The following is a 25033-nucleotide window of genomic DNA, read 5'->3' as shown; positions in this document are numbered from 1 at the left end:
TAAAAAAAAAAGAGAATAACGAGTTCTTTTAAATAAGTACAACATTACCCACTAATGGCTTTTATCTCATAATATTTTCGACGTGTTAATCGTTGCATATATCGTTACAAGAATCATCGAATTTCGCAAAACTCGAAAAAAATGCGTTTCTTTTCGTCGAAAGAAGATATTTCATGGGATCGAGAGGCAATTTGGGTGGCAGCGTCCTATGACGCTGTCTAGAGGTACCATTTTCTGGTTCCTTTGTGTACCCACGGCACATCGTCGTCATTTTTTTCTTTCGATTTCTCGTCTCCTCGTGAAGAAACCCAGAGAGGAATGAGAGACCCAGGGTCCTGACCACGAAGTCCGAAGAAACGATTAAATGAACCGGAATATCCAGGCCCCGTTGCTTTGGGCCAACCTCTCTCTTTGCTTTTGTGCAGGCCATGGCCCCGCACAGCCCAAGCAAAATAAAAATATATGCGTATCCTGGACGACTGGAAATAAGCCTCCGATTGTAGCAAATTTTCGACCTGGGCAAGGATACCATTCCTTCTTCTGGAGTTCTACGTTCTATAAAAAGATTCTCGCCGATGGTAGATGAGATTTTTATGCAAGTGCAACATAACATAGGAATACGCTTTTTTACTGAAAATTCTCATCGTAGTCAAATACACGGGTTTTTGCTTCTTGTCTTTCGAAATAAAGTTTCGATACCGTGGTTTTCTGTATCGAAAATTCTCATTTATGGGATTTAAGATTCTCATTGAAGTCGAGATATAGGAGATTTGTTGGAACGATGTTAAGCATGAAATTAAGTATTATCAAGACATTGGGACTGAAGAGGATAGTTTTGTTGGACGTGCATCACAGTGGACATGGAGTCTCTTCGCTTTCCTGGGCCTGATGGCACATGTTCTCCTTGCGTTAGCGCTCATGGAACTTCTGTTATACGAGTGGACGGGAAATGTCGCGATAGCTAACGATTACTTGGTTATACGATGGTGGAATTGATGTTCTTGGCATGGAATTTATGTCAACACTGGCTGGTTAGGTGATGGTAAAGTTTACGCTATACAATATGGCGGTTGAAGTGCATGTAATTCTCGCTCGCGCGTTTTCAATGTTTTTATATTGAGAGAAGAAAATTTAATAGAACGGTTCATTTTATACGGAGTATATAATTGGATAGATAGTGTTTAAAGAAATTTTTATCATGTCGTCGAAGAAGGACCATATTTCTTAAGAGTTCAAACGAATACCTCAAAGATGGTAATTTCTTTCTCTTTTTTAATAATTTAAAGTTGGAGTATATTATTTGCAAATTTTGCGAAACGTAATTCTGTTTAGACTAATGTTTGTCGAACTTAATATATTTTAAAAATATTTCTGAAATAAAAATTTATGTTACACGTGAAGTAATTTTTTAAATGTAAATTCCGAAAGATCTATAAATAAATTTCCTTGTATTTTTTCGACAGGATAGTAGAAAGGACCTTGCAATGGGGTATTTAAAGATATACTACAACTCAAAATAAATATTTAACCGAGGAAGGTAGACGATGCATTAAACTGTAAATAAAAATGAATAATGGAATTATCTGTTGGTCGGGCAGAATTTTTAGCAACAACCGTCGATCTTGGTATCGAGAGAGTAGATGGGTTGCACAAGGGCGCCAGGTGAACGTGCCATATGTCACGCGGGGAGATAAGAGTATCTAATACAAGATAGCGAACAAATACGTTTAATTTTTGTCTGATCTTTTAATTCTTATTAACAACCGAAATTCATGAAATAGTTAATCCAAGAGGAAAACAAAGTAACTCTCCGCTTTAATAACAGCAAATTCAAAATTTTCCTTATGGAGTAACGAAGAATCTTTCAGAAGATAAAGTAATAAAAAAGGAAAATTTTGCAATTTATATATCCCTTACTAAACCAATATTTAATAACTACAGTTATAAGATCATAAGATAATCGTATATTATTTTACAAGAAAAAAAGCATCTACTCCACGAAATAATTAAAAAAACATTTTCATATTTTGAATCATCCTGTATCGACCATTCGTTCCAAAATTAAAATATTTATTTCATATTTTACATAAAATTACACAAAAATGTCGTTTTATCGCTATTAAGTAATTATTTATTATTTATTGCGGCAGATATCTTTCTTTTTATCTACTACACTGGCATTTATTCCTTCCTTTAAAGGGATAACGGTGCACGTGCACCGGTGAGCAGTTACTGTAAATGTACCATATGCTGGATATTTACTATGTCTTGGGTGTTGTATATCATTAACAGAGGTAAGGCAATGGGCGAAGTAACGTAACAGGTGCTATTAAACGCTACTTAACGTCTAATACGTCTCTTTGACGCAATAATAAGAACGTCTCGGTGGCTTTGTACCCGGCGATGGCAGAGGTCCATTTTCGTCAGACGAGGAGGGACGGCGCTTATGGTTCGAACAAAGGATGTAACCTTCGACGTTCCAGTACTCGGATGTTGATTCAATTTCAACAAATTTTTTATAGAGATCCTAATTCGGCCTTGCTTCGAAGAGTAATTTCCCTTCATATATCACAGATTGTAACTTAAAAATCTGCCGATATTTGATTTATTAAATTCGTTAAACTCTTTAAAATTGCCATAAGAATTTTTTAAATTACAGTTTACGTTTTTAAACATTCCGATCTTTGATATATGCATGAAATTGCAGTTGAACTGCGGTTGGTTCCCTTAAAATTGGCAATCACAGTTCAAAATTTCCAACGTTAGTGTCTGGTCGCTGAAACCTCGTATACGTACGTTAGTGCTGGTGGATCTGATCGAGAGAGGCCAGAGCTCCTGGTGATGTGGCGATGTGCGCGTCTGCGAGAAACCCGTTTACCTTTAAACTCCTCTCTCGTAGTAGCGACTCTATCGAGACGCGGCCGACGCAAAAACCGTCTGAGACGAGGACGAAGGAATCGCGGCGAGAAACGCGTACACCGTTCCGGACGGCGCGGCGACGTGATCAAAAGCTGGCGTGAACGGGGTCACGATACCCGGACCATCACGATTCCATGGAATTCTAATGGATTTTACCTTTTAATCGACGGTCCGAAGATTTAAGTATTCTTAAAAATTTAGGTTTGTAGGATACACGTAAACGTCGTTTCATATTTTCCTAACACAAATTTTAGGTTTTAATATTTTTCTCTTTTTTATGAAAGGTATAAAAGACGAGATAAAGAAATTTAGGTACTTTGGAAAATTTTATTTCTGCGTTTAATTATCGAATCGGAGGCGTAGACAGTTTTTTAAATTTACTTTTCAAGTTTAGAATACGCACAAATTCTAGGTGATATTTTTTCTACGACAAATTTTAACATTTGATCATCGAATTACAGAGGTTTAGGTATTTTCACGCAACATCTACGAACGTGGGTGTATATATGTACACTGTATGTAGGATACAGTAATTTTCTAATAATTTCTAAACTCCGTCGCGTTTCCTATAAGCGTTGTAATACCTATAAACGTAGGTGTATGTACATCGAAGTCGTCTAGTTTACTGTCAAAACACCTGTTCTTTTCGCGACACGTGTAACAGCATAAAGTGAATCTTCGTGCATTTCGAAAACGGTTGGAAGTTTGAAGGTTACCTCGATATCATATCAAGCGTTAAAAGTGTTATGGCCGATAACTTACAAGCACATTTTTCTTATATTTGGAAATAGGAGACTGTTGTCGTAAGGATTTTCATTTTCCATTTCTTTGAATCATCCATTTCGAAGCTTCCATATGTCTTCTCTAATTTTGTATCCAATGACGCTATGTTAGGGATTCTTGAGAGGCCTGTCTATTCGAGAACCTAAACTCACAATTTTCTAGGAATTATTCTCCGTTTCAAAATTCTCAACTCGGCGGCACTTTGCCACACACAACCAAAATATCCAATAAATGAAAAAAGATTCAAGAAGAAGAAAAAGAAGAAGAAGAATAAAAAGACATCAAAGACCGAAAACTCAAGCCAAACCACCTGTACTAAAAACCGCAAGACTGCAAGAGATTCATTCTCCATTTCATAACTCTCAACTCGATGCATTTTTTTAGCAACCTGGTCGAACCACGACGAGCGGCTGATGCCGGAGCGAGCAAGCCAACCAGTTCCGGGCGAGCAAAGTTGCAACGTAGGAACCAAAGCCTCCCACGATTATATTCTCGACCGAAAACTCTGAGGCTGATGATCAAGGCGGATGGAAGACGTTGGCCAGTGTCGACGAGGGTATGTATAAAGGCTGGAATTTATGCCGCTCGAGAAGACGGCAGCTGCGTTTTCGATTTTTCCACCAGCTGTTGGCACGGTGTCTCACGGGCAGGGCCGTAGACCTTCGTTCGTCCACTCGAATAGCCCTTAAAAAGCCGAAACGTACAAAAGGTGGTCCCTAGGGCGGTGGCAGTACAGGTCGAGACCTTGTTCCCTCTTTTTATCATTCTCCCTTTTCTCTACATATCACCCTTTTTTCTCCTTCTACGTGCTTGGTTCCTGTTCGTTCGTATCGAGAGAAAATGCTTTTGGTGCACCTTCAGGAGTCCTCGAGGAATCAGGGAACTCAACGAGAGAGAGAGAGCAACACCAAGGAGCTTGAGCTGCTCTCTATCGATCCAGGCCGCCTCGTATCACGAAACTGGCTGGCACCCTGGAGAGAGCGACCAAGAGACGAAAGGGAGGGAAGACGAAGCGAACGAACGAGAAATAGAGAGGAAGAGGGATAGAGAAATTTCCACTTCGCTCTCCTCAAAGGATGCACGGGATGGACTCGGTGGATTTTCTGTTTTCTATCGAACTTTCTTTGCGGAGCAATTCTCTTTTCTCGTTATTGTTCCGGCTGATTGTTATTCCAACGTTTTACGTATCGTAATACATTCGATCGTGTATTTTATATATTAGCTGAGGCGTTCTACTCTGAGAAACAGATTGGCAGATCGAAACGTGTAGAGTCATTCTTGATGATTCGTTAAATTTTGTTTTATCGTCGATTGGGCTATGTTATTAACATCTTTGATCGTTTAGTTTCTGACGAATTACACCCATCGCGTGTTCTCTTGTTAAAACCGAAAAATTAAGAAAAAGATCGAGTTTATCGATACCTTCTCGATCATTTTTCCTATGATAAGAACAGAACGAACGTATGGAAAACGCGTATTAATTGGACGTAGCGTAGAGATAACTTTGATCAAGTACACGTGTTGTTCCAAAGAACGTAGAGTTAAAGTTTCATTTCGAAAAAAGGGACATTTGATATGAAGCGATCTAATAGATATAGAGGTGTACAGTTGGTTCGATGCACGGATTTATGGCAACATGGCCGCTATTGATTGAACTGGAAACGATCAGACAACTCTCTCACTCTCACTCACACACACACTCTCTCTCTCTCTCTGTGGAGTTGATAGTGAATGGACTGGTCGAAAACGAGTTTTATTTCGATGTTGCTTTGCATCTTGTAGGGCCAATGATTTGTTATGTTATTTATTATGTTATGAGAAATTACAAGTACCGGTGGAGGAAAAGAGTATTCGGTAACCTAGTCTAGAGTAGTATAGGGTAGTAAATCGGAATTAACTCTTTCATGGTACGATCCACGATTCACGATCATACACGTATATAATTGTCGAAATTTATTACACGTAAAACAACTAAAAGACAAGCGTACAGTTAATAAAGATCGAAGTACATACTTGACCTGCAACCCTTTCACGATATAATAAAAGCAAGAAAATGACGAACGAACGATTTCAAATATAACTGTTTTTTTATCAATAAAATTTCTGCGATTTCTAACGCTATATACAAGAAGACATACATATACATATATACTTGTAGTATTTTATCAATAATAAATTTCAATTCTTTATATGCAGATTGGATCGTTGATGATATGAACAAAGAGAGACTCAGAGATTTTTATTTTTGGTGAAAAAGGTTTCAAACGCTTGACTCGATGAAAGTTTACGTAATATAGCAGAGACTCGATAGGTATTTTATAAACTCCACACGTATATTTTGTAAGCATAGAACAATAAAAAGAAAGGTAAGCTTGGATATAAATCGAAATGTCAAAAAAATATATTTGCCTATGGCGAATTATTAACAACGTACAATAAGATTCAATATATGTGACATTTATGACATTGTATTACGTTTGTCGATTCCCTCGAGTATCCATCGCTCTTAAATCGTTCGTTCCGCCATTCTTTGTTTTATTTCGTTATTTTATACCTGCACGTAAATGAGTCAAGTAGAAAATTGCAAAGCTTCCTAACGACTATAATACCAACGCTATAGAGAAGTAATTATAACTTATAAAGTCATTCAAATCGCGTTTTGAGAAACCGAGTAACTCGGTAAACGATAACACTGAAAGTGAAGTCTCTAGAATTTTCTATTTCCGTAAAAAGAAAAAGAAAAAGAAAAAAACAATGGAGTTGGTTTCGATGCGTTCGATGAAGTTCTTTCGCTTTCGAACGAAGATAAGACGAACAGATAGCAGAGGCGAACGATTGCGAAGCGGGAACGATCGACCAGCAGCCTTCGAGAAGAAACGAGGATGCGTTAAAATATTCAAGGTCCACTCTGGGTAAAGAACATTCGACTTCTGGAGGATGGTGCGTTTCCTCGCGATGCAAGAGACCTAACGAGCTTCCGGAGAACGAATAACGTTCGTTTCAGTCTGAATAATTTCGACTTTCGATAGAGTTATTTCGATTCTTATTACGTGAAATATTATTATTGTGTTGTTCAAATATCGCGAATTTTACCGTAACATTATACGAAAGATATATTTTAGAAAAAATAAAAAGAAATTTCTGGATAAAATTAGATTTGGTTAGAAAAATCTGTATGCTTTCAAAGATTAAAATATAATTTAATAAATTGCCGTAATAAATTGTCGAAGAGAACTCTTGTGAAGAAAAGATTCGACGTCCTCTGATTAAAAAAAAAAAAAAAAAAGTAGTATGATATATCCTATGGGTGGGATAATCTGATTAGAATGTAATAAAAATGGAGAATAGTGATTTTTCGTGATATTAGAGTTTATCTTTCTCGACGATGGAATTTATAGTTTGGTTTTCTAGTTAACGCGTAAGGTGATTAACGTGCTATTTGGGACACCCTGTATATTTACATTTGGAGCGCACCCAGCATCACGAGTGTGACTCGTTATCACCTCTGGACTGTGTTTTCCACGCGACAAGTGTAACTTGTAAGACACAGGGGGTTAATTTGATACAAGCGCGTACTATGATGCAACCCCTAATAAGAGAGATGCGAAAACCAACTGTACCATGTATCGATAGATAACGAGATCATTGAAATAATCGAGCTTAGATACCAGCGAAAGCTTACCGGACTGTTTCCTCGACCGTTGTAAAAAGAAGGCGAATTTTTCTTCTTAGCTTTTCTAAAAATATTATATGTATGTACCGTGTGCACACAATACCATATTTCACGACCATAATTCAATAGTAAATGAGATTAAAGAAATCTTATGGAGAAATCTTATACGTAGAAATAATCCTGTAGAAATCTTCAAGAAACTCTTCGAATACATCTTCAGGTTCCAAAAACAGGCCACAATTTGATCGTAATCTTATATCAGAAATATAGTTCAACTTGTACTAAACTTCGAATTTAATTATCACATGGAACATTATGTAATTATAGTTTCATATAAGATATACCTTAGTATTAAGCTGTTAATAATTCGATTCATACCGAACCACGAAATATACTTCCATAAATTCGAGCAATTTTGTTATATTAAAACTATGCCAGTGAAATGGACGCGAAAACAAAACACAGTATCCAGTACAGGCGCAAATAAAATTCTTAAAGGATTAACAAACCTTCCTCGGATGGCTCATTTCATTTTCTCACCACGCCACACCAACCTTCTAAAACATCTTATATTCTCACTTCGTACTAAGCTTCTCGAATAAACTCCCTCTTCTTAACCTTCTTCCATTTATTCCGTTTTAGTTTCTACGCTCAAATAATCCATGTACACATATAAACCGTAAAATGCCTTCCAGAACGATACTAAAAAAATAAAACAATGCTAAAAAACGACGTATGTTTAGCTGCTTTTTCATCGGAATAATTTCAACGATTCATCAAAATAGTCTCGTTATTATAAATAACGCGCGTTATACATTGAATATTTTAGAGACCTTTGCGTATTGTCCACGTTCTGTATAGTTTCTCCACAAGCACCTAAAGACCCGCACTCCACCGACAGGATTTGATTTTTAAATTTAGGATTGTTCAGCAGATTGGAAGAAAATTTGAATTTGGCTGACACAACTGTATCGAAATTTAATCGACCACCGTTGCTCTGTATTCGGGGCATGTTCGTTCTTCGCTCGAACCTTTTCCTCGTAGATCACGACGACGATCAGCGACGCTTTAATTTATGCGTACGTACGTACGGTAACAGGTACCTACGCTTAGCCCTGCTGAACTGGACCTACTGGTTCGAAATAAACAAATGGAATTAAAAGCAACAATCCGGAAACGGGAGCCTGTTCTGCCTCTATCGTACGGTATTATACCGTGGCCTTCGTAGTTGTGCATCCGCGTTTGTTTATGCGAGCACAACGATCAGGACCATGGACGAAAAACTGGCGTACACATTCGTACACGTCATGCTGCCCCTGGTCTCTTATTGTTAGTCGATGTTCGCAAACACAGGCAAACCGATGACTAACGAGTCCATATTCGCCTGTTTCGCTTTGAGAAATTAGCCGCATGACTTGTTCGTGCGACTCCAACGACCATGGTTTTATATTTCTGACTTTTTTCGCTTTCCGTTGAATCATCGCGATTCGATTTGTAACTGCTGCGTGCTAGTCGTCGATAATATACGAAAAAGTTTCGAATTTTTGTAGTAGGTTAACGCGAAGGGAATCTTGCTTCGAGCGTAGACAGACGGAAGGTATACAGAACAGGTTGAAGCACGAAATTCTTCGCGAGAAAAGCGAGTAGAAAATGCAGCAGCGAGTCTTTTCTCTTGGCAACTGCCGCTTTTGACATAATGGGGTTTGAAAGCGCGTGGCTGCGCGCCCTATATCACTACACGCCAAAGCCAGTGTGCTACACGCCAGTTTTGAGGTTAATTTTCTCTGCTATGGAAGATTCTACGAGAATACGAAAACCATCTTATCAAAATCTTATCAAAGGCATATTAACCAAACAAATCGAGTCCTACTCGCGTAAATAACAAACCTACCCACTGTACGCGTAATATTCTATACGAGGCATAATTCGTCGATATAAAAGCGGTTAACGAACCTCTATTAACCGTGTCACCCATGATCCCAGCCAATTTAGCCAGTAAACTCGTAAAACGCGTGCACGCGCCCGCATATGGCGTCGAGGGCAGGCGTTTGCTGGGCTTAGGAGTATTTTATCCACCGTTTTTCGTCCCCGCGGGTTTTTCTTCGCGAAACCGACGCAAGGCAACAGCGGAGGAGTTCTCAGGCCGAAGAGAGAGAGAGCCCGTATGCGTCACCGTGCCCGCATACCGCAGCGGCGAATTACAACCATCCCTCCTCGCCACTACACCTCCTCTAACGTCCCCTGTAATGATGGATATTGTGGCCAGTCCCCGAGGGAACTCGATCTTTCGACGATCCACAATCGTAGCCAGGTAAGGAGGAGAGATTAGAAGAGAGACTTGGAAAACCGCCTCTTCGCATGATGTTTTATAGGGGGATGAGAAAATGGCTAAGCAAAGGTACGTAGATCTGATCTTTTCTATTTCCTATAAACTCGATACAACCATAAAAATAGTTACACGTATAAACCGAGACTATTGTATCTTATATTAAAATCGAAATAAGACTCTGGTCATCGAGCTGCAACTGTATCAACAAAGACGTCCAAATTACTTAAAAAATCTACTTTTAATCATCTGAAGGGATGGATTGTAGATATTTTATGTCGATAAAATAAACAAAAGTGTATATGCATATATACAAATTTTACAATACATATATATCACAACGTGAAACGGTGGGATAACAGAGAACAGTATTTAAGTATGTACAATGTACCAAATGGGTTTCAAGACCTTTTAGTAGCTTTGAAAAGATTCTTATTTTTGTACGTAGCTCGTACGTTTGAAAGTAAAGAATTAAACGAGGGTGTTGCGTAAGCTCGGAATATAAATGCGAAAGTAATAAATTTAAGGGATAGAGGGATTGGTATTAGGGTGCAATACGGAATATACGTTTATTAGACGGCCATAAAATAGTAGTAAAATTGCTGTCTTTATCTAAAGATTTTAAAATACGTCCTTTTGAACAAATTTTAGATACAATATGGTATAGCTAATAAAAGATTGGAAGTGGCCTGTATTTCCTCTATGTCTGACAGTGACGAACCACTTTAACTATCATAGCGGTACACGTTTTGCAAAGTACAATTGTTTGTTTATTTTCTAAAAGATCAAATTACCGATAGAATTTTATAATACAGTATATTATGTTCTGTGTAGTACTGTGAATTTTAAAAATATATATATATCTCTCTCTCTCTCTATATATATATATATATATAAAGATATATATATATATATATATATCTTTATATATATATATTTATTTATTAATATATATATATATTTAAAATTCACAGTACTACACAGATATATGTATATATATATATAAAGATATATATAAAGATATATATATATATTAACTATCGACTATATATTAACTATATATATATATATATATATATCTGTGTAGTACTGTGAATTTTAAAGATATATATATATATATATATATATAGAGAGAGAGAGAGATATATATATATTTTTAAAATTCACAGTACTACACAGATATATGTATATATATATATATAAAGATATATATAAAGATATATATATATATATATATTAACTATCGACTATATATTAACTATAACTATATATTAACTATATATATATATATATATATAGAGTTAAATTCAGTATGCACCTATATGAAAATAAACTTCAAAGAGAAAAGATTATGAACTCTGAATCGAAGAATTACATCGAACGTACGTATCTGATGTACGTAGCCTAGTAAAGTTCTGAATAGTCGATTTCTCAACTCTAGACTATACTTCGTCTGATAAAAAAATCAAGATTATATGCCTTGTATCGCGTATACAAGTATCACTGAATCTATCCTCGTCCGAACTTTGTGTTTCCAATTTCCGATTAAAAATAAGGTTTGAGAACGATCGACAAAGTTGAAAAAGAAGCTCCGGAATCCATGATTTATTTAAACAATTCCATATCGACGCATCCAGAGAAGCTTGATCGAAACACGAAACGCTAATGGCTGACTCGATCGCAACTTTTTATCGCGTTATTGACAAATACCACGGTATCTCTATCTGCCAGTGGAAGAACGATGATGCAAACGAATTTCTTGTACAAAAACTCACGCACGTATCCCAAAGAGAAATACAATACGCACGATACAACAAATAATCTGAATATCGCGATTTAATTCGTTAAAGAAAAGCATCAAATGGAAATATTTGCAATCGTCCGAAGAAAATTACAACAGATTTCAATGGATCAAGCTGTTACGTTCGTAAGGCTGTAATAATTATCAACGCTGGTAGGAATTTTTCTATACTAAAATTAGGAAATATTACAATTGAACGAAGAAAAATAAAATTAAAGAAGATGAATACAACGTACAACAGGAAAAAATGAAAAACTTTATAGGAACCGACTTAGAGAGATTTCGAGGTAAAGAAATCTCGTACGCGGCAAAAGATCTCGAGCAAATCGCGATGCACGTTGTTGTATACAGCTCCCTTTGCAACCAAAAGAAATCTAGAGTACTTATTTTTGAACGTGACGCATTGACAAAAGACGATCCTGCAAGATCTTCGATGACAATACTAAGACGCGTAGAAATACACGAACTGCTACATTTCCATATCGATGCGAATATGTGGCCGTGGAAGGCTGGTGTATTAACCTAGCCTTGTTGTTTCTTGAATATACATAATAAAAAGATGCCGAGATATTTCATTACGATAATTTTACGATCGTCTTAAGGATTTGATAAATTCAGTCTTTAAATACAAGTTATAGTTGTACTGTACAATTGTAGTAGTTATATCGTACAATTATTATTTATGTATATATCGTTCGTAATCATTGTATTATAATAAACAATGACTTCTCTTTTTCTCTAACGAAGTATTAACAATTGTATCATTACTATAGGATGTTCATGATTCTGTTACGTATTTAGTTATACATATATATAGCTTCTTTGTTTCGATGGTAACACGAATAAAAAAATTTGAAATTTGCTTTCGTTCGATAGAAGGCTTACATTCTGTTTCTATATTTATCATGTGAAACGGTATATTCGTAAGTTCATCAGTTTCGCGTCAGAGAGCAAAATTATTACTTATAAACCTGGCCTTAATTTTACAACACTCGCTCATCTTCGGTAATTTTGCGACGCTTCGAGTGCAAGCTTGTACTGCTTTCGCGAATAGTGGCATATCTTGTGTTAAGTCAGCCTCGTAACGTCGTTCGAATGACTCACGAAGATTTCTTTGTAAGCGTTAAAACGCTTCTACTTTAAAGTTTACATTTTTTAAGTTGCGCCGCTATCGGAATAAAGCAGCGATATATATTCTAGTGACGTAAATTTTTAAAAATTGATCGCGGACGCGAAGAAAATTTGAACACGAATGTTTGTTATACGAAATCTATCCAAGTTCAATATACAACTCGCTACGACATTTGATCGATCAACATTTTCCTTTGCAACGAAGCATTACCTTGCGAAATCGTTTTTTGTTTCCTTCAATGCCATGATATCTTTTACGTCTTTCTGCATATTCTTATCAAGAGTATGGACAGAGTTTTATCAAAGGATATTTCGAAGCTGTTTTACAAGATACTCGATCGAATTCGAATATTCTATTCGTATTCTACGTTTATACCGTTATGACATTCGTTTGTTCATTATTTAAATTCCATTTGCCTTTAATCGAACTCCATTACAATTTCTATCACGTTCTCCGCTGCGTTCTATCGGTCATTTTCTAGCCCATTGCATTTTTCTGACACTGAAAGATGTCTCAAGTTCGAGCAACGTACGAAAGGATTGTTTTATTTATATTCTCGAAGATTTCTTCGTTTCCTTAGATGAATTTGCATAAACATCGCCGTCATTAATTGTCTATAAATTAAATTTTATGTTGAAAAGTCTACTATAGTTTAGAGTTAGGAAAAGACTTGTTAATTAATTATTTGCATTAATTTTCTCCCACATACACGTAAAACATATTTCTTCCTTGAAGATTTATTCAAATTCCAAGATACAATTTCACCGCGATTCATCTTCACGTAATTTAAACTATCATTCGTTAGTTGCTCTATCGCTTTTTCAATTCTTTGTTCTCAAATCAAATTTCAACATACTACAACTACGAAGCTCGCAAATTACTTAGACTCCATCCTATTCTTCATTCTTAATCCTTCCCTCAAATTGAAATCTACAACTCTATATATAATATCCTAATTTCTTTCTTTACAATGTCAGCTATTAATAATTTTCATCCTTATAACCATCTTATATCAATTACTTTAATTTTTTACTTTGCCTATTTTCTATCTTCTAGTTGTAAACGCGAATCTACAATCCCATAATATTCTAACTTATTTCTCTACGATGTAAAATACTAGTTACGCAAATTTTTCAATTTCACTTTTCCAATACTTTGTAATTAAATCCTATTTCTATTCGCCGGTATTCGATCAAAATGGAAGAAATCAGAAAGAAAAGAAAAGGGAAATCCTCAACAAACCGTATACGTATAGATCTGTATATAAACGACCATTTCACGGATTTATATCGACGATTTCATCAGCTTTCCACAGAAGAACACGCATTCTTCCCCGAACGTTCGATCCGCTTCGAGGATCGAAAGACGTCACGTCATCGGCAAGATTAATAATACGTCACGAACAACGACTATACACGTCACTTTCACGAAAAACAAGACCGCAAGGTACATAGAAAGACCCGTATCGCGGTCCAACGACCGCGTTCAAGGGAATTTCTCGATTTCCGCAGGGTCGCCATCGTAAATGAGGAACAATGGAGAGCTATGACTCTGGCCGAGGCTTGTTCAAGTTGTTGAAATTTCTTAGTTTCGAAAGATATAAAATCCGTCAGAAACGCTTACAAACATGGAAGATTAAAAGATTACGGACACAAAACAGTACGGAAAGGTTGAAAGGTTCTTCTCGATTGACAAACAGCAACGGTAGAAATATAAAGAAAGTTCTTAGACTTGGTTGTCTACTGAAGCATAAGCTCGAGTAAAATATTTGAATATAAATGACTATCATAAAGACGGTCGAGAAGCGGAAACCTCCGAAAAAGCATTCAACAAATATCTAATTAAAGTAAAATAATAGTTAAGTTCAAGAATTCTTACTGGTTATGTACCATTTAATCCTCAGATAGATTTTAGTACACACAGCATGACCGTCCTCGCACCATAATTAAATCCTCTACATCTATACTTTACACTCGAATAAGTACCAGAGAGAAAATCAATAGAAAATTCCATAATAATTTCAACGAACATTTCTTATATTACCAACATCTGCATCAATAAACTGTTTACTACTGTAATGTTTGATTTCTAAACCTATCAAATGCTATATTTCCATCAAATATAGTATAGTACATTTATGTATAATATAATAAACTGTATACCTTGAAGAAGCATGAAAAATCTATAGAATTCTACGATAATTATAACTAACAATCTTTATAGTTCAATATTTATGTCAACCAAATTTTTACTATCGTAAGGGTTGATTTCCAACCGTCCTAACAATTGCCATGTTCCCATCATTCGCAATACAGTACTTATATATAGTACAATTCCATAGAAGGGACCCTTCCAACTAAGGATATACGAAGGTACCGTTCGGTGTACGGGCGAAGTGCACTTCCTGAAAAAAACCCAGGTGGACCTGCTGCCTTTCTTCAGGTACCACCTGCCTCTGGCTGGTTTCAGTCCCTCGCAACAAGTCTTGAACTCCTCACATACATCGTTTTCCTGAACATATTCTCAGGCAGATAGCAGCAAGATGGTAGGCTGGCTTAGCTGGCTGATTTCGAAACGAGAATACGCGAGCCGTAATTCCATGCAATTCGCAAAGAAAACGAAGCTTTCGGTTCCAACGACGTTTTACGGAAAGCGGCGACCGGAAACGGTGCCCGCACGGATGTAACGAAACATCGAGCTACACGATGCATCGCGTGACGTCTTGAGAAATTCTGATGATTCACTGTGTTCCTCGGTTTTGTACAATATATATATTTTTTTTAATTATATTCAGAATATAACATTGAACAGCTTTGCTTTCGTTGTATTATAGGTATCTATAGTAATTTGATTAATAATAATAACAATAACCGTTTTGACTGTTTTTAGGAAAAAGTTCAAGTATATTCTAGAAATATTTAATTGATTAAGTAATTTTAGTTCTGAAAATATCTCTGAAAAAGTTCCAGCGTTTCATATAAATTTTAGTACAGAGTAGATAGAGTTTTAAACATTTTTATAAGATAATTCGTTATGTAATTTTGCTCTTTACGATTGGTTTTACGAATGATGAATTTTAAATTGAATTATTAAGAATTTTGCAGTTTTTGGAAATAACTTGTAGTTTATTATCTAACATATAACTATATATAATGTATAGATACAATAGAAATAGAAAAAGATGATTGCTGTAGAAATGTCTAAAGTTAATTCTACAGCGAATTATATTTTCCATAGAATATAGATGTATGTTCTAAATTTTAAGACTTTCCAGAGATCTCCGCCTACATGCAATTTGAAGGACTGCGAACTGTTAAATGAAATTTCAAAACTTTCCCTTATTACCTCAAATACATATTCCAAATCTGTAGTACGTACCAAACATTAAAGTTAATTATTGCTATATCTACTTTAAATCTAAATTTAAAGTTAATAAATTTTCTTTGAAATTATTGAGAAGGAATGAAATAAAATTACGTAAAGAAGATTAAAACTTTTTATTGGGATTGTGAAATATGTATTCTGAAGATAAAAAAAATTAAGGTAAACGAGGCTTAAGTCAATTTTGCCTCGTTTCCGGAAATTAATGTTTGAAACTTGATATATTCCATGTAACTAAATTTTTATTATCTTTTAAATTATATATTATTTTACTCTTCTCTCTGATATGTATTTATCTAATTAAAAAGAAGCTTTCATTATCAATATTTTCTGTATAACAATGTTAATTTCATGTACGAATAATACATTTCTTATGAAATGATTGAAAACGAATAAATTACTTAAAAATGTAACTTTAATTTATGGTAATAGATTTTAAGACAAACGTAAAATAAGATATACAATAGAGTTTCGAGTTCAAGGTGGTTGCAACGTAACCAGTGACCAAAGCAAACTGATGAGCTAAACAAAACGTTTCTACGTCGAAGCAGCAAACATAACCTTACATTTCTTGAAAAATAGGGAGAAAAGAAGAATAGTATAAAACTATTGTAACAATAATTCAATTTATTCATTATAGTCTATTTCTGATTCTCTACTATGAATAAAGAAATAAATTGCCTAACTTCAGGGCAAACGGTTAGAACACAATCGTCTTCTTCGCCCCCAAAAAACAGAAAATTTTGGTCAAGATATCAAAGCATATCTTTCAACGACCATAAAACGTTATTATTATTTAAATGTGACATTTCATTTTTTAAGTTACTTGTCCGCTTCCTATGGCATTTCAAATAAATAATCATAGTATCTTTTATTCGTTAAGAAATATACTTTAACATTGTGCACAAATTCGTCGTTTCTGAATAGAGTAAGAAATGGCCCTTTTCTGCAATTCTCCTTCTCTCGGTTACTAAAACGAACACGAAACGCCACAGTAAAAAGATTCTAATCTAGCGAATACGACGACATACGAAACAGAAGAGAAAGAGCGACACGAAAAGACAATAAGTGGAAGAAAGAAAAATATTGTTTATCGCATTGGTGTCACATTTCTCTCTTGGTAGATGCTGGATGGGCAGACTATCGTTCAATAAAATCTTTCTCGAAGAAAACGAAAAGAAAAAATCTCCAAAGAAAGGCATAGAGAAAAATATAGGCACAAAAAACGTATCTATGCTATCGATTAAAATTATTATCAATATTACGTATTTTAGTAATTAACATCTTTATATTATTATTTCGATAATATTACGCAACAAGATTTTTTTCCAAACGTTAGATAGAACGACTTCTATACGCTCAAAATTACGCTATTCGATGGTTACAGGCTACAGCTTCGACAATATGTTTCGTGATAATTTCATTCGCCACGAGGACCTAACTATCTAAATCGCGGTTGTTTTTCATTAGTGGGAAAAATGGTTACGATTCCTTCAGCGAAGCATTTTCAGAGATGACGGAAATACCCCGGGCTGGAATATAGTCGTAACTAACCTTTCAGCTCCATGTCAGTCGACAACGCACACGATCAGTTCGATTCAGTGCTTGGTTTATCGGCAGAAATAAGGACGATCGCCAACAACGTCAATTTCCTCGATTTTAACAGAATACGACTTTAAATTCTGTTGTGTGTACAGTCAACCGGATATCGAACGAAATTTAAATCGTTATCTGCCATCTGACAGGAGAAGAAAATACATAACCTCAAAATAACTGCGATTATCTATGTAGCATCGTATCGTATCAGTATAATAAGGAAAAGATCGCGTTAAAAACTGTTAAAATTGTTAAATTTCTTTGTCACAAACATTTTTTCATAAATAATAACGATATGTCAGTTTTAAGAAAATTTCCATACAAGTTTAATTTTGGCATGTGTACGATGTTTAGGATAGTATTAAATTCCTAAATCACAATTTTATACTTTAATTGTACTAAGAGAAACGAGCTATACATGGGTACAAGTGCGAAGATAGCCTTAAATACAGTGTATCACTTGTATCGGTGTTTCTCCGTAACGTTTTTACTGCAATACAAAGCGCGAGACCTTGACGTACGAAGACAAGACAGTCGGCAAAATAGCTTGCCAGTAGACCTTAGATATATGAAAAATACGTAAGTACTTATTTATCGTCACACGGGTATATACGTAAGTATCCACGTAGTCGTGCGAAAGATAGTAACCGCACGATTTTCCCTATTAAAGTCCCTGTTTGCTCGCTCCGAACGCGTGACGAGCATGAGTCGCTAGAGAAGCATTGACGTAGCCGAGAAAGAATCGAGCGAAACGATCGGAGCAGATAACAGCGGAAAAGGAAAAGGTGGTCTGACAGCGCTTATCTATCAGATTAAAAAGCAGCGGTATACATTGTTCCGTAAATCGCTTGCAAGTCGTGTGTACAGAGAAAAGCGTTTCCGGTGTAGGTTCTTCGAGATACGAAATGCCCGCCGGAGGGCGTATCGATTCGAACAAAACATTTGTGTCCAAGTACAGTGATGCTCTCGCTAACTGGCCACAGGTCAAGATCTTATCTGGTCAGTTATCAAGGCAGGTACATGCATATATGTATCACTAGAAAAAGTCTAGTATCTTTCTTTCCTGTTAAACCTGAGTCAAATTACATGTACAATCGTGCCTTGTGAACTGACTGTAGTTATCCCCACCAATCAGAACTGACTTAATGAAACGAATCGTTGATGTCACCTATATATGTAAAATAAACAAATGTGCCAAATATTAGTATCTTAATCGTAGTTGAAGAAATCAGTTCCAAGAAGTGGTGGAGGTAGCGACGGTCAGTTAAAAAGAGAGAATTCTGAACAGCTAACGCGACGTTATTGTATACGTTTCCGAGCGTGTCCTAGTATGTCTAGTAGTAACTGTTCCAAGGCTTACGTTTTTTCTACTAAGGCTGTATCTGAGATATAATAGAGACGAACGTTAGTAATCGGGAGAAAAACAGTGGAAGGAAGTTTTTCCTACCGTATGGGGTAACACTCCCGCGTCGCTGTCATGCTTCGATGTCACCGTTGCTGTGTTCGAGCGTTCGAAAGCAGAGACCACGATGATAGTATCAGACGCACGTATACACTGTGACACCGTAAAAGGCACACGATGTATGCACGCACGCGCGCACTGTCGAAACACACACGCACGTACGTAAAGCAACCACCACCGCTTGTGACACACACGAAACATATAACTTGAACCGTTCGTGGCGCGCGACAGACTGAGGCGAAACGCGGCTCGCGCTAGACTAGAAGGGGAGTTGGCCGCGTGGTGGGAAGAATTGGCGGTGGTGGGAGAGACCAGCCGCATGAATGTACGCCACGACAAAGGGGCCCCGCACTTTCGCTTTGCGGCGATACGGTCGATACGTGCTCTCTCGACCACGTGATAAGAGTTTACTTTTTCCTTTATTTTGATTTATCTGTATTCGTGAACGAAGAAGATTACGATATTAAATATTAGCAAAGGGATACTGATCGATTTATTATCTTAAAAGATTAACGGTACAAACGGGGTTCCAAGAGAATTAAATTGTGAAGCAATTGTATTATTCGCAGAAATTCAGTATAATCGCAGAAGATAGCATGTAGACAATATGTTTTGAGTAATTATTTGTACGATATGTCCATAAAGAAATGTAAGGTTGCTTACGCGCGATTAAAATCAATCGAGAATCAATGAAGGTACGAATCCGACCAGCTATTGTGTCTAGCAAACGTGTAACTTTTCCTATTCGATGGAAAAGAGCGCAAACATGCTTGGAATTGCGAATTTCATACCACGTAACCAATGCACACTCGTATACATAATGATACTATCGATCGACATTAAATGTAAAACTGTACAGCAATTGTATTAGTAGGTAAGTAGATTGAGTCCCTACGTATAATTTACGCATTGCTCACTGTGATCGTGAATCATATCGATACATCATACATCAGTTGATTTGTTAAGAAAGAATAAAAATAAAAAAGGAAAAATTACTCATCCACGTATAGCGAATGGATACACGTATGTACATCCCTGGGTCCTACAGGGTTTAATATCGTGAAGGGTAGTCGAGAGGAAGGAAGATAGGGACGACCCTAAAGCGAGGGAGTGCTGATGCTAAAGCCGCGAGCATGAAGGGACCTTCAAATAAAAAAAAAGATAGGACCTACTGAGCAAGCGAGCGAACAAGAGAGAGAGAAAGAAAAGGAAAGAGAATCCGGTCCCCCTTCTTTCGAGACCAGGGAAAGGCCGCACCCACGCAGTTCTTGAAGATCATGTTGGGTCCCCGCTGGCACAGCCCTGAGCGTGTAAGTAAACACGCCAAAGTTCTAGTACTTGAACATGGAGCGAACATTTTCCACAAGGTTGGATATCCCTCGTGAAACACGAATGCTGGCCACTCATGTAAATTCATAGAAAGCCTTTCAATTCAACCATTATGGGAAACGAAATAATACACGCAATAAGAACAGAATATATATTGGAAATTGTAAAGAAAAAAGTTTCGAGATTGTAAATTGATAGGTTAAGTCGAGATAGGTTATTTTCATGTAAGAAGCGCGAAAAACGTAGAACGAATAAATTGTTACTCCAACCTTATAACATTGCATAATATCGACGAAGTTGCGCTACGTTTTTACTGTGCAACATCTTCACCTTGCCTTTAAGGCAAATTCACATTTGCCTGTGTCATAACAGTTATATTATAACAATACTTGAACGTAAGATAATCAGAATGCACATGCTTGGCTAGCGAGTTGGTCGCTTAGGTTAAGCCAAAGTCAACACGTGGCAACGCCGCGCTACAGCTGTCATACACGTCACGCATCGAGTCAAAGCTCAACTTATTCTACATAAGTGTTTTATAAGAGTTGGTCGAGGAGAGATCTGTCCCTCCCGTTACGCGATACGAAACGAAAACGACTATGACTGGGAAGAAGTTGCACGCTCTCTGTCCGACTTTTTGATCGGTAGGAAAAATCATTTCTCCGTTAAAGGACAGCATTGTGCGGTCAGAGTACATACTACTGGCTCTGTGTTTGGGGCTACCCAGCGTTACCTCGTAACATTCTCATGCCATCAACTTCCCTCTCCCGAAATCCCAGACGGGAAAGTGAGTTTCGGAACATGATTGTTAATTTTACGTAACGTACGACTCGGTTGCTCACTAGGAACAAGTTTCCCCTCCTGCTTTTACCCAGATCTCCGTTCGATATCCAACTTGAATTTTCTCGACTGTAATTTCTCGATGAATAAAAAAGCGAGGTTATGTGCCTCTTTTGAATTTCCCGCTACAATTCTCACGCTCTCCGTGAGCATAATCTTCGTTCTCTCTCTCTCTCTCTCTCTCTCTCTCTTTCTCTCTCTTTGTTGTTGAAACAAGTTGCGGTACAGACTGCGACGGTGTTTTCGAAAAACAAACGAACGTTATCTCGGCGCAGCGATGTTAACCTTTCAACGAAGGCACCAAACAGACCAGGAGCCAGTGAAGAAATAAAGAGGGATTGACAACGAAAGAAAGGATGGAGGGATAGGGTTAGTCTGTATCAACTGTGCACCCTTATCAATTGGAAAATTGGTGTGTGCAGTGGGAGCGGAAGAGGAGGGGATTCGACAACGTTCAACTCGATTTGGTGGGGGAAGAACGATTAGGTTTACGCGCCTGCTAGGGGCGTACATATCAAAGGGTCGACGTAGGGGCTACTGTACACAGGGAATATTAGTTCAGATACAATTTTCGTTCTTGTACTTTCATCAACTTCGCCTTTCGAAGAATCCTTTAAAGTCAGAAATTATTTTAACGACCTGCATTGTCTATGCACCCTCGCCGAATTAGGAATTTCGTAGCGGCCAAACTTGGTGGCGAAAGGGAAGGGGAGTTCGGTACAAAAAGTAGGGGCGTATCCAAGGAATAGGATGAGAGGATCTTTGTGTGCACGTTGTGAGAGAAACCGAAAGAACCAGCAAATGAATCAGCGAGAAAGAGTACGGAGAGGGACGAACGCCAGTAAGGAACGGAAGAAGAGCGACTCAGGCGTCTAGGGCGCATGCGTCACTCATCGTGGGCGTCGGGAATGTGTTGACACGAGAACTTGAGAGAACGCCGTAGCCCTAATGCCACGACGCGACGGCCCGTGTTATCGTCGATACGGTTCCCATACTGCGGGTCCGCCCCGTCCTCGCGAAATCTGGGTCTTTCATCCTGACGAAATCGGGTCTCTGTCGGTGTCAACTCTCTACGGGGATTGATGATTCAGAAATTACTGTGCAAATGATAAACAGAACAAATAGAAATGAGCTAGACATGAATTGGAGACGTTTTCTAATCTTCACCTGTGAATTGTTATATACATATATCATTCGAACATACATATATCTCTTATTCGAATTAATATCTGTCTTGACATATTCAATTATTCACTTGTAATTTCTTGTGGAACATTACTGAAGAAGTATTCACTGTAGAATGCTTATAAATTTTCATTGAAGCTTTTTTTCTCTCGCTTCTAGAAACCTATTTTTCAGGGAACTTTTATCCGATGTTTAAAAGCTTGTATAAGTATAGAGTTAGCCGCGTAGCTACAGGGAATGATGTTCTTCACGCAGTAAATTTATATTGGACTATAATCAAATAAGCTGGCCGCAGAAGATATCCATATGTCTAAATTATCATCGGTTTTACGATGCTTTAAATATACCGCGCGACAATGTTCGATAGGATATGACGTGTAAAATAATTTTTAGGTTAACATCTAACTATTTATTTTAGTATCCTAGTTTTATTTATTATAGAAAAAATATATTATTTAACACTGAAATTAATAAAATTGTAATTGCATGTAATATATTTCAGTCACCAACGTACCAAGTTTCATGTATGAGTAGAATCTGTTAGAAGAAATGTTGCAAAATCCTATGCATTTATGAGCGGACCTTACGGAACAGTAAGAAAATCATGATTGTTGCTTATAACTTTTGGCCATCTGAGTAAACGAAGAAAACGCACTTTAATTTTTACATATATCTACATGTTGTCATGAAAATTAAAAAGTTTTAAATATATTCGTTTCTCGGTAAAGTTCGTTTAATGTAACGAGAAAATTGCAATTTGATTTCGCGTTTTTGTTAAAAACACATGAATGAAGAAAGCGTCATTATTATGATGTTGGTATTGTTATATTGTATCATTATACGTGCGTATATTGGTCGAAGCTACGAAGTTTCACTATCAACTATGCATGGAAAACTAGTGTTGCTTCATATGTACATATAAACTAAGCGAATAATCAATTGCATGTCACATGCGTTTAAATTCAAAAGACAGGCAGTTTCCTATGAGAAATCGATGATAATCATAACAATTTTTGTAACTATAATACATAGAGATGCAATAATAAGAAAAGATTTCGTTTCTATACGTTCTCCAGTTTTGACGATGCGCCTGTCGCTTTCTGATCTGTACTTATTAGCAATAAAGGTACGTATATGGGGTACAACGTACCATGGCTATGTTGCGCAAGTATAACGAAACAGCGAAGCTCAGTTTAAGAAATTTAAGAAGAAAGCTTTTGCTACGTACTCGTACTTTCACGTATAAGTGATATACGCACATATACAAACAAACTTGCGTCCCATGTGTACAGATACACGTTCGGTATGATCATACATGTAGCATGTTAATATATACACATATCTGAATATGAACGGGATAAAGGAAAAAGAAGGTGGATTAAACATGGAGGGACGTAATGGCAGAAAAATTGAAAAAATTTATATCATAGGTGCATATCAGTGCAAACAAACGTAATATATATATCTATACATAGTTTCATATGTATAATTATATGTATATATTTATATATATATATTAATATATTATACATATATTAATTATCTTTCCATGTGCACGTAAGGGACACGTTTCCACGCTTTGTGTGCATCCTCTGTTTACGAAGGGCACTTATTGAAAATTGAAGGTGGTATACCACAATGAAAGCCAAATACGAAACCGAGCGAACAAAGAACGCTGGGCAAATGCGTATATCGAATGGTGGGAGACGTAGAAAGGATAACGCGAAAGGAAATCTAAAGGGGGAGGATTATCACGGTGGACTGCTACAGAAAAATTTTTCGGATAGGGAAAGTTAAGAAAAATTATATATATGTATGTGTATTCAGTCATCGGAGAAACGCATTTGGGAAATCTACGAAAAAGCAATGGGAAATGTCTGGGAACAGCACACCGTCCGGGGGTGAAATAAAGACAGGGGTCGAGCGAGCGAGAGAAATAGAGAGAGACAGCGCGCATCCAAATTTCGGAGGGAAAACTCCTACCTTTTACTGGGATAATCTGGGATTTTCAGAGCGATGTCATAGCAGAGTACGTTGGTTGCGCTAGGCGAAACCGACGGTCGGCGATGGCCGTGCAGCTCACCACTGAGAACACTGAGGTCGCTCCATGTCTCTCACTCGACCCAAGCCACGACCCCGCCCATTATGGGCCTACTGATATTCTCGAGGCCGTATGTTAAACCATAAACCACCAAATACGTTCATATGTTTAATTAATCTCGCCCGTAAACCACCAAAAATATTGTATGATATTCCGCGTAGCAATATCTACGTCGTAAGATTATCAGCGTTCTTGGCCACTGACGTCAAGTCAAACGCTTTCACGAACTTCGCTTATTTCGCCGTAGGTTAATGGCGGCACCACTTGCTTGCCTCATAGTGGTCGCGTTGTTATCCATCAATATCGACAGAGAAAAGACTCGACTAAGTAGCATAGTTTCGTCGCATTCTAATTCATGATAATTTTATTCTATTTTCTCTTTTCATTTAATACCGCTTATCTTTGAAACTTTGACCAATAATTCACAACAAATTTCCATTAATATTATAAAAATAAGTTTGCTTTTTTTTCCTTAATGTTTGAGCATTTGCACTTTGTATAAGCG

At 36.9% G+C, this 25033-nt stretch overlaps 1 protein-coding gene across 10 annotated transcripts in view; it reads right to left on the bottom strand.

The window, feature by feature from the left end:
• Window positions 1-24750, bottom strand: part of mura (ring finger protein murashka) — a 46364-nt gene extending 21614 nt beyond the window's left edge. For 7 of the 10 annotated variants that reach the window (XR_013060252.1, XM_076625176.1, XM_076625177.1 and 4 more), the window contains exon 1: window positions 24411-24750. Coding sequence is in view for 1 of the 10 variants with exons in the window: in XM_033347336.2 (XP_033203227.1) it covers window positions 19059-19090 (32 nt within the window). In the remaining 9 variants the exon portion in view is untranslated. Of the gene's footprint in view, window positions 1-19058; window positions 19507-24410 lie in introns of those variants that run through there. The other 3 variants (XM_076625178.1, XM_033347335.2, XM_033347336.2) reach the window with 1 other exon arrangement.
• Between the last annotated feature and the right edge of the window lie 283 nt (window positions 24751-25033).

The sequence above is a fragment of the Bombus vancouverensis genome, chromosome 15 (assembly GCF_051014615.1).
Source record: "Bombus vancouverensis nearcticus chromosome 15, iyBomVanc1_principal, whole genome shotgun sequence".
NCBI classification, from domain to species: domain Eukaryota; kingdom Metazoa; phylum Arthropoda; class Insecta; order Hymenoptera; family Apidae; genus Bombus; species Bombus vancouverensis.
This window is presented reverse-complemented; position numbering and strand designations above follow the sequence as displayed.